At 44.5% G+C, this 10,749-nt stretch overlaps 1 protein-coding gene across 2 annotated transcripts in view; it reads left to right on the top strand.

Annotated features, from left to right (window-relative positions):
• Positions 1–10,749, top strand: part of AIFM1 (apoptosis inducing factor mitochondria associated 1) — a 41,190-nt gene that overhangs the window by 25,479 nt on the left and 4,962 nt on the right. For both annotated transcript variants that reach the window (XM_077766163.1, XM_077766162.1), the window contains exons 7-13: positions 3,071–3,155; positions 3,816–3,892; positions 5,838–5,946; positions 7,120–7,227; positions 7,567–7,655; positions 8,383–8,523; positions 10,156–10,298. In XM_077766163.1, coding sequence (XP_077622289.1) covers positions 3,071–3,155; positions 3,816–3,892; positions 5,838–5,946; positions 7,120–7,227; positions 7,567–7,655; positions 8,383–8,523; positions 10,156–10,298 — 752 coding nt within the window. The remainder of the gene's footprint in view (positions 1–3,070; positions 3,156–3,815; positions 3,893–5,837; positions 5,947–7,119; positions 7,228–7,566; positions 7,656–8,382; positions 8,524–10,155; positions 10,299–10,749) is intronic.

Genomic DNA, 10,749 nt, shown 5'->3' with positions numbered 1-10,749 from the left:
ACCATTTTAGAGCTTCATTTTTTTTTTTTTTAATATATTGCTTCCTTATAGAGAGGTGACAGATAGTGGGAGGCAGACTGAGACCTGCTTAGAAGGCACCCTTGCTCGCCATGGTGATAGACTGAAGGTGGGCTGTGAGGGAGAGGGAAGAGGCAAAGATGATTTTCCGATTTCCAGCTTGTGTGGTAGGTGGTGGTGTAGCCCCAGCTGAGAGAGATGTTACAAGACGAAGACCTGGTTTAAGGGAGAAGGAAAATTTAGTTTTGGACTGTTACAGGTGTAATGGCGTATATGTGTAGAGATGTCTGTGGGCAGTTGGATATGTGACTGTGNATGGGTAAGGGTTGAAACCATGAGAGTGGGTGAGGCCTCCTGTGGAGAACTTTGCAGTCAGAACGAGAGTGCAGCAAGAATAGAACCCTGGGGAATCCCAACCTTGTGGATGCAGACTGAAGAAGAGCCCTCAAAGGAAACTAGGAAAGAAGATAAAGGAGGAGAGCCCAGGCCAGGTGCCAAGTGAGACTGGAGAGAGTTTCAAGAAGGAGGATGTGGTGGCACCTGGTTGGCTCATTCAGTTAAGCGTCCAGCTCTTGATTTCGGCTCATGTTATGATCTCACAGTTCGTGGGTTCAAGCCCTGTGTCAAGCTCTTCGCTGACAGCATGGAGCCTGCCTGGGATCCTCCCCCCCCCCCCGCCCCTCCCCTCTGTGTGCTCTCTATGTCTCAAAATAAATCAATAAACTTTTTTTTTTTTTTAAAGGAGAAGGATGTGATTGATCCTCTTCCTTGCAGCAGAGCGGTCTGGTAGGAAAAGAACTGTAAGATGAGCCATAGACTTAGTGGTTCAGATGTCATCATGAAGTTAGAAAAAAGGATAAAGTACTCCTTCAAAATTTAAATGAGAAAAGGGAGATGGCAGTTGGACAGGTGGTGGAGGAAGACACAGAGTCAGAGGTGGGGCTCTGAGGATGGGACAGACCTAAGCATGTGAATGGGCCAAAGGCCTAAGATGTCAGCAGACAAGGGGGGTGCATGGTAACTAATAGGGGATGGGGGTCAGGCACAGAAACAGCTCAGAAAGGACACCTTATCCCAGAAGCTAGAAGGAAGGAAGTCAAGTTTTTACTTGGGAGTTGGGAGGTGAGAAGACTTATGGGAACCTGAGCAAGATCACATCCTATGGCTTCACTTGTTTTTGCAAATAAACTAGGATACCAGGTGGTTGGTTATCTGAGGGTGAGCAGTGTGCTGGTTGAGTCATTAACTTAGGGGGGCTGAATTGAAGAGAGACCTTACCCAAGGACAAACCGAAGGTGGCTAAAGCAGCTACTCACCCATCCAGTCACAGTTTACATTATTGCCTCCAGAAAGCTCAACAGAGGGCGTGTGTCACATATCCCTAAAGCTACCTGTACAGCCCTTATCAGAGCATTTATCTTGAATGTAGTGTTTGTTAAATTGTCTGCCTTGGCTACTGGAGTCTGGAGGCAGGGAGGGTAACTTTTTCTCACCATTGTGTCCCCAACACCAAGCATGGTCCCTGACATAGTAGGTGCTTAGTAAATGTGTATTGAATGAATGGCCTCACAGCTAGTAAGGAGTGGAGCAGAGACTGGATCTCTAGTCTCTCTGACTATATCTCAAGCTCTTCACCATAAGAAGGAGTAGGGTGCAAGGAAATTAGAGGTGGTAGTAAGAGAACAGTTCGGGTCATCTACCATGGGCCCAGATTAGTTGGAATAGATCAGCCCACTGGGTAAGCAGAGATAATCAAAAGCAAGTATAGATGACAGTGGGCCTGAGAAAAAGCTGGAAGAATGGAAATTTGTGACCAAAAAATAGGATATTCAAGGTAGAGGTAGAACTTTAAGAGCTGGGATTCTGGATCTGGCTCAGGGGAAAAGTTATGAGCCAGATTCCAGTATCTTCAGTGAATGAGGAATGACCAGGAGGTGGCTGGATAGGAGTGAGTGATTGGTAGGATACACGTTGGTGCTTCTCAGAGCGGCATGGGGGTACAAGAATCTGGAAGCAGCAGGGGTGCCTGGGTGGCTTAGTCGGTTAAGCGTCCGACTTTCGCTTAGGTCGTGATCTCACAGTTTGTGGGTTCCAGCCCCGCGTCGGGCTCTGTGCTGACTGCCAGCTCAGAGCCTGGAGCCTATTTTGGAGTCTGTGTCTCCCTCTCTCTCTGACCCTCCCCTGCTCACGCTGTCTCTCTCTCTGTCTCCTAGAAATAAATAAACATTTAAAAAAAAAAATCTGGAAGCAGCAGCAGCAGCAGCAGCCAACACCTGCCCTGCATGTAATGAGGAGGGTGGGTGAATGAGCAGTCTCTACATGTGAGGTATCCTTGGCTGGAGAGCTGAGTTTTAGTGAAGGATAGAAGTTAGACAAAGCATCTTGTAAAAATGTTGAGGATGTAGGAGCATTGTTAATGAAGAAGTAAGGTTTCCAAAAAGCCAAACAGAAAAGTCTGTCTGTGTTCTCCACTTCCACAAATTGGGCAGGGACTTTTGGGACTGTAGGGATTTGTTTTAATGTTGGCTGCTTAAGATTATGACCACTNCTCTCTCTCTCTCTCCTAGAAATAAATTAAAAAAATATTTAAAAAAAAAAAAAGATTATGACCACTTGGAGTGCCTGGATGTTTCAGTCAGTTAAGCGTCCAACTTCGACTCAGGTCATGATCTCATGGTCCATGGGTTCAAGCCTTGCGTCAAGCTGTCTGCTATCAGTGCATAGCCCACTTTGGATCCTCTCTCTCTCTCTGTCTCTGTCTCTCTGTCTCNGTGGTGCCAGTGATTACTTAGAAATGGTTTCTTAAGCATCACCTTAGGTCAAGAACTAATTCTTCTCACTGGGCTGATGGCTCAGAGGTACAGGATTCCTTTTTGGGGTGATGGAAATGAGCTGTAATTATAGTGGCGATGGCTGCACAACCTTGTGAATATACTAAAAACCACTGAATTGTACACTTTAAAATGGCAAATTTTATGTTGTGTGAATTATGTCTCAATAAAAAGCTGTTTTAACCTAATGCATTTCTCCATCTTTTTTATGTGTGTACCAGGTAGTGCAGCTTGATGTCAGAGGCAACACGGTAAAACTTAATGATGGCTCTCAAATAACCTATGAAAAGTGCTTGCTTGCAACAGGTGAGTATTTCTGGAGACAAGAGTTTGTCCCTGGTACAGCTCATTCAAGTTTTAGTATAGAAGACATGACTTAATCTTAAGAAAACCAAACCTAGTCTCTCGGAAGTGGGTGTCTTCTCTTGGTGCAAAGCCCAGCTAACTACAGTCATCTGATCAACAGCCCTTCCATATTATCCTTGCTGTCCCTTCCAGTAAGGGCACGGATGGGTTTTGAAGAAAATGGCCTTTTTTCCCCTGCCCTCCCTGTTTAGCCCTTGACCTCTGCTCTCTTCCCTGTGCCCTGAAAGTGATACAGCCTCATGGCTTCATTGCCTCTTCCAATCAGAATTCAATAGAGGAGACTAAAGCTGTCCCTTAATCAAACATAGCTTGCTTTCTGGTGAATCCCCTAGAAGGGATTGGGGAAGCAAAAACTGAGGCCTCCTGGCCATCACTGGGGAGGGCAGGCGCTTTGTAGAGGGATTCTCAAATGGCTTCTCAAAGGAAATTGCAGAAGCCTGCAGGGAGGGAAGTGAGGTGAAGGGAAACAGCCTTCCTGCCCTGTGGATGCTGAGGTGGCCCTGGGAGGGACACGCACGCCACAGCGCCACCTTTGGGGGGGGATGGTCTGGGCTAGCTCCTGCTTGTTGGGCTAACAGGTTTTCCTTCTTCTGTTTCCAGGAGGCACTCCAAGAAGTCTGTCAGCTATTGATAGAGCTGGAGCAGAGGTGAAGAGTAGAACAACACTTTTCAGAAAGGTAATCGTCTGTTGGAGTGCTTTGGTTGTGTTGGTTTTTGAAGAGGTAGCATAGTCTTGTGTTCCCCAAGCAACCACCTGAGAATCAGGGGACGTGAGTTCTATTTATGGCTCTTCTACAGACTTGTTATCTGGCCTTGAACAAGTCACTTCCTCTCGGCACCTCAAATACCTCACTCAAGCGTTTTCTGCTTGTAGGCGGAAAATACATTTACTGTTTTTTATTGCTTGCTATAGTTCCTTCTGATTGCCCTTCCATAGTTGTTTTTTCCTGATGCATTGGAACTCCTTATAGCCTCTTCGCATTTTGCATTATAAATGCTACTGTGGAGACTTTGAGGAGAAAACTTAAGAGTACCTAAGTGAAAAAGGAAGTGAGGGCTTTGCTTCTTAACACTACTTTACTAATGAAAACGGCTGAAATTTTCCAGCCACTCTTACGGGTATTTGAAAAGATTTGTATCATCCTTTAAATTCTTGATAGAGGGGCGCCTGGGTGGCTTAGTCAGTTAAGCGTCCGACTTTCGCTTAGGTCATGATCTTGCGGTTCGTGGGTTCCAGCCCCGCGTCGGGCTCTGTGCTGACTGCCAGCTCAGAGCCTGGAGCCTCTTTCAGAGTCTGTATCTCCCTCTCTCTCTGACCCTCCCCTGCTCACGCTGTCTCTCTCTGTCTCTCTCCTAGAAATAACTAAAAAATATTTTTAAAAAAATAAATTCTTGATAGAATAAGGTTTATCGGCCTTTGGCACTATGGGCATTTGGGGCTGGATAATTGTTTGTTCTGAGGGGCTGGCCTGTGGATCTAGGATGTGTAGCAGCATTGCTGGCCTCTCCCCACTAACTGGAAGTAGCACCTCCTCACACCCAGTTTTGACACCTAAAAATGTCTCCAGACATTGCCAAATATCCCCAGAGGGGGAGGGGGCAAAACTGCCTCCAGTCGAGAACCACTGACACTAGAAGGAATGTTACAATTGAGAAAGCCATTTACATCAATATCAGAGGCTTGGGGCTCTTGGGTGGCTCAGTTGGTTAAGAGACTAACTATTGGGTTTTGGTTCAAGTCATGATCTCACAGTTTGTGAGTTCAAGCCCCCGTGTGAGGCTTAGTGCTGATGGCACAGAGCCTGCTTGGGATTTTCTCTCTTCTCTCTCTCTGTTCCTCCTCCGCTAGTGTTCATGCATTCTCTAAATAAATAAACAAACTTAAAAATAAATAACAGAGGTGGGGCACCTGAGTGGCTAGNAAATATTTAAAAAAAAAAAAAGATTATGACCACTTGGAGTGCCTGGATGTTTCAGTCAGTTAAGCGTCCAACTTCGACTCAGGTCATGATCTCATGGTCCATGGGTTCAAGCCTTGCGTCAAGCTGTCTGCTATCAGTGCATAGCCCACTTTGGATCCTCTCTCTCTCTCTGTCTCTGTCTCTCTGTCTCTCTCTCTCCTTCTCTCCTTCTCTCTCTCCTCCCCCCCCCGCACACATGCGTTCTCTCTCTCTCTCTCTCTCGCTCTCTCGCTCTCTCTCTTTCTTAAAAATAAACAGTAAATTTTAAAAAGTCTTNTAAATAAACAAACTTAAAAATAAATAACAGAGGTGGGGCACCTGAGTGGCTAGGTCAGTTAAGCATCTGACTTCTGCTCAGGTCATGATCTCACGGTTCATGGGTTCGAGCCCTGCGTCAGGCTCTATGCTGAGAGCCTGACCCTGCTTCAGATTCTGTGTCTCCCTCTCTGCCCTTCCCCTGCTCATGCTCCATCTCTGTCTCTCAAAAATAAAATAAAACATTCAAAAAATAAATAAGAACACAGGCTATAATTGCCACTTTATACAAGAAGATTTTATGTGCAAATTATTGTTGTCAAAGATTTAGCAGAAAATACTTCTCAGTATTATCATCCTATACCGCTTTGGGAAATCAGCGGACTAACCTGGTATGATCCTGCAGATTGGAGACTTTAGAACCTTAGAGAAGATTTCTCGGGAAGTCAACTCAATAACAATAATCGGTGGAGGCTTCCTTGGTAGTGAACTGGCCTGCGCTCTTGGCAGAAAGGGTGAGTACTAGGCAGTGACCTCGGTTTTCTTTCTCTGGTCTTATATCCTGTGCTTTTTGGGGCTCTCACAAATTCCAGGGATGCATTTGCCAGGATCAGTAGAAAGAGTTTGATTAAGATTTATATGGTAAGGGGGGCGCCTGGGTGGCTCAGTCGGTTAAGCATCCAACTTCGGCTCAGGTCATGATCTCATGGTTCGTGGGTTCGTGGGTTTGAGCCCCGTGTCGGGCTTTGTGCTGACAGCTCAGAGCCTGGAGCCTGTTTTGGATTCTGTGTCTCCCTCTCTCTCTGACCCTCCCCTGCTCATGCTCTCTCTCTCTCTCTCTCTCTCTCTCTCTCTCTCTCTCAGAAAACAAAAACAAAAACAAAAAAAAACATTAAAAAATATTAAAAAAAAAAAGATTTATATGGTAAGGGGCACTTGGCTGCCTCAGTTAGTAGAGCATGCAGTGCTTGATCTCGGGGATATGAGTTCAAGCCCCACGTTGGGGGTAGAGTTTACTTTAAAAAAAAAAAAAAAAAGATTTATATGGTGAAAAGCCAAGCACTGAGCTTAGTTCTTTTGAGGAATCCCTTAGTGACCAAAAACTATCATTTGAGCAACTGAACAGAAATGCTTTCCTTCCCTTCCTCTAACCCCTAAGCCAGGACTCCTTTGAAACAAAATATTAAGGAAAGTGAATTATTAAGATGGCATGGGGAATGTAGACTACAGAATTATATGTATATTTGAACTGCTATCCCCCGTAAAAGTCAGTCTTGAGACATATGATGGTTCCCAGTTGAATAGGTCTGCATGTTTCAGTTTGAATGTTTCCTGGCAACCGTTTTTCTTAATGCTAGTTTTCAGTTCTGTGAAATCAGGGCATCTTCTCAGGAGGGTGCTTACTGTTGAGAGGTTGCAAGGCACCTGTGTAAGTCAGAGGTGATGCCTGGGTGTAAGTGCACTTAGTTCACTTGTAGACTAATCCAGGGACAGCAGTTCTGGCACCTGTTATATTTGCCTTGTAAGTGCCCTGGTGCCCCAGTGCCCCACAGATAGGAACTCTGGCCTGGGTTGCAGTATTGCCCAGCGTGTAGTGAATAGCTACCTGCTGCTCCTTTACTTCTCTTCCAGTCTTCCCAGGATTGGCATTTGCCTCCCACTATACATAATCTGTTTCTTCTTCCCAGCTCAAGCTTTGGGTACAGAAGTGATTCAGCTCTTTCCTGAGAAAGGAAATATGGGAAAGATCCTCCCTGAATACCTCAGCAACTGGACCATGGAAAAAGTCAGACGAGGTAGGGATACTCATTCCATATGCTGCCACACTTTTCCTTTGAGTTAGGCCTAATGCAAAGTTAGCGTCTTTGGGGACCCCATTGACATATACCATATCACCTGACAGATTAAATATTTCCACCATTCTCCAGTCATCCAAGTTCATGTAGGTATTCTGAATCTGATGCACCAAATTCCCAGAAATACTGAAAGTGAACTGTGGGTGTGGGTTGTCCAGGGCTGCCTGCATACTGATGATTACCGGTTTTATGATGGGAAATGCTTTAGTTATCTTCTCTACTTGTCATGAAGGTGGTACGCTCACAGACTCAGCCTCACAATCTTGTTTGCCTTCACAGAAGGGGTTAAGGTGCTTCCCAATGCTATTGTGCAATCAGTTGGAGTCAGCGGTGGCAAGTTACTCATCAAGTTGAAAGATGGCCGGAAGGTAAGGAGGGGAAGATGGGCTGCCAGATCTTCCAGCTGTGCCCCCTGCCTTTCCTCATTCTTACTCCTTCATTTGATAACAATAGTTTTTGGGACAGCCGCCATTCACCTGTCATAGTTTTCTGAAAGAACTTTATGTCCATTAATATAAGAATGATGAGGGGCGCCTGGGTGGCTCAGTTGGTTAAGCCTCCAACTCTTGATCTTGGCTCTGGTCATGATCTCATGGTTCATGAGTTCGAGTCCTACATTGGCCTCTGTGCTGACAGCTAGCTCAAAGCCTGGAACCTGCTTCGGATTCTGTGTCTCCCTCTCTCTCTGACCCTCCCCTGCTCACACTGTCTCTAGCTCTCTCTCTCTCAAAAATAAATAAATCATTTAAAAAATTTTTTTAAAAGAGGCCTTTTTAAAAATAAAAAATTAAAATAAAAATGATGAGAGCCAAAGTAGACACCTATGAACCATTTTCCCCTAGCGCCCTCCTGTCTATAACAGATTTTTGAGATCTTACAGGGGTGGCAGATTTCTATTCTGATGAGGTGGGGTATATTTGTGTTTGAGGGAACTTTATGAAGTAGAAGTTTAAGTCTGTTTGCCAGAGTTACCTAAGTTAACCAGTGACTTTTTTTTAAATCTCCAGTTCTGAGTAGAACAATGTGCAATTGCTATGTCCATAGGCATACATGGAAACCATGGTAATTGGCTGAAGTATTCCTTTTTTTCCTCAGGTAGAAACTGACCACATAGTGGCAGCTGTGGGCCTGGAGCCTAATGTTGAGTTGGCCAAGACTGGTGGACTAGAGATAGACTCTGATTTTGGTGGTTTCCGGGTAAATGCAGAGCTCCAAGCTCGCTCTAACATCTGGGTGGTAAGTGTGATACAGCACGAGCAGGCATGGTTCCTCGTCCCCAGCCCACGAGCAGGTCTGCCCACCAGTGAGCAGAAGCTCAGTGAACTTTCTTACCCAAACAGAGCCAGAGTGTAAAGCCCAGTATAAAGAACAAAAACGTAACTACTTGATTTTAAAGATCAGGTGTGGCCTCCTGCCACGAGCCAGTGGAAAAGGAAGTGAGCGATGTACGTATGTGCCCGCAGAAAGACAGTTCTTCTCGTCCTCCAGTTGGGAGGCCCATGCTCAGCTTTCACATTGATCTGTCGTTCCCTTTGCCTGAACATGAGTCCAGGGAATGGAGGATGAGGCAGCTCTATAACATTCTGGAAAGGAAAATTACTCATTATCCTTGAGCACTATTTTTAGCTGTCTTAAAAAATATGTTATGGCACAAACAAGACTATACTGTGTAGGAACCATGAGGTAATTTCCCCATTGTTAGATCATTACAAGTGTATTGTGTTTGATTATGGACATTGCNAAAGTATACTGGATTTTTAAAAACTTGTTATAAAAGCAGCACCCAATATGGAAGACACAGACAAGAAGGGGGAAGTGGGGAAATCACCTATAGCAAGCACCAATATTTTGGTGTATTTCCTTCTCCGTTTTCTTGTGCATTGGGTTTTTTCCCTTTGTTGTAGATGATCATGGTGTGTGTGCTCTGTATGAGCATTGGTATTCTCCTCTTTTTCACTTTCCCTTCTAACGTATTTTCCATGTTGCTTCAGATTCTGCGGTCTAATGACTATATAATAGTCTGCCAAGTGGATTTCATCATTTACTTCACCGTTGCTCACATGTTGGATTTTTAGGTTGCTTTGAGGGAGTCTGAATAGCCACCAAGATGAACAAAGGGTTAGAGCACTCACGTGCCACATGCTTAGTGAAGGTGGCCGTGTTCACCTCTAGCTGGAGGCCCTCTCTCTGCTTGGAATACTGAACTCACTCAGTCTGTACCTCTCACCTGGCACCATGCTTATTCACACCACGCTGTAGTGAGGAGCAATGCTGCATCTTCCTTAACTAGGTGACACGCTCCTTGTGGGCAAAGTGTGGCTCGAGTCTGTCTTAGCCACCCAGACAGGATAATGCTTTGTATAGGAATAAGTTCTCCAGAAATATTTGGTGAATGAATGAACATATGCCAAATGACCAAAATAAAATCTTATCTTGGAAAAGATTTCTAGGTAAGAGGCAGTCACACCTAAAAACTGGTTTCTGGGAGTAGGAAAGCATATTCTGCAAACCATGGCTATTAAATATTCAGTCTCTGCTAAGGGAAGAATAAGAGAAGAAATAGGTGTGAGCTAGAGCATAGAAGATTTAGGTTAGCTTTGTGGAAGCTTAGATTCATTTTTGGGCTTTGGGTTTTTTGGGGTTTTTTAGCTTAGAATACTTTTTAAAAAAATGGAATCTNTTAGAATACTTTTTAAAAAAATGGGATGTAACCTTTTTTTTTTTTTTTTTAATAGCATAGGTGTGATTCTGCCCTGTAAATGGAAAACATTAGGTAACAGCACAGGGTTTTTTGAGCCCCCAAAATGTATATTCTGTCTTTAATTTGCTTTTTTATCATGTGCTCATGTAATGTGTTTGTCTCCAAAGGCAGGAGATGCTGCATGCTTCTATGATATAAAGTTGGGTAGGAGGCGGGTGGAGCACCATGATCATGCTGTTGTGAGTGGAAGATTGGCCGGAGAAAATATGACTGGAGCTGCTAAGCCGTACTGGCATCAGTCAATGTTCTGGTAATAGTTTTGTACCTTGTAGATTCAACTAATTAGAACATAGTATTAATGGAACCACAGTTACAGTTTGGTTTCTGTGTGGGCCAATTAGCTTTATACAGAGGGGGTGAAATTCCAATTTATTTCCACACATTGTATACCCAAGCAGTGTTCCGGTAAAAGGCCCCACCTGGCATAAGTTAGACTAGGAGAATGAGTGGAGATGGCATCAGCACTTCTGGTAAAATAGGTCAGAGTGTGAGCTCTTAGCTATAGACAGCAGTATACTTTTATTTGTTCTTTGCTGAGCCCAACGTACTGACAAAAAAAGACAGCCCGGGGATGCCTGGCTGGCTCAGTCAGTGGAACATGCAACTCTTGATCTCGCAGTTGTGAGTTGGAGCCCTACATGAGGTATAGAGATTACTGTAAGAAAAAAAAAAAGACAGCCCACTCATATGTACTTAAAATC

This window comes from Crocuta crocuta, unplaced genomic scaffold (assembly GCF_008692635.1).
Source record: "Crocuta crocuta isolate KB4526 unplaced genomic scaffold, BGI_CrCroc_1.0 scaffold1133, whole genome shotgun sequence".
NCBI lineage: Eukaryota > Metazoa > Chordata > Mammalia > Carnivora > Hyaenidae > Crocuta > Crocuta crocuta.
Note: the sequence above shows the minus strand (reverse complement) of the source record. Positions and strands in the feature narration are given on the sequence as shown.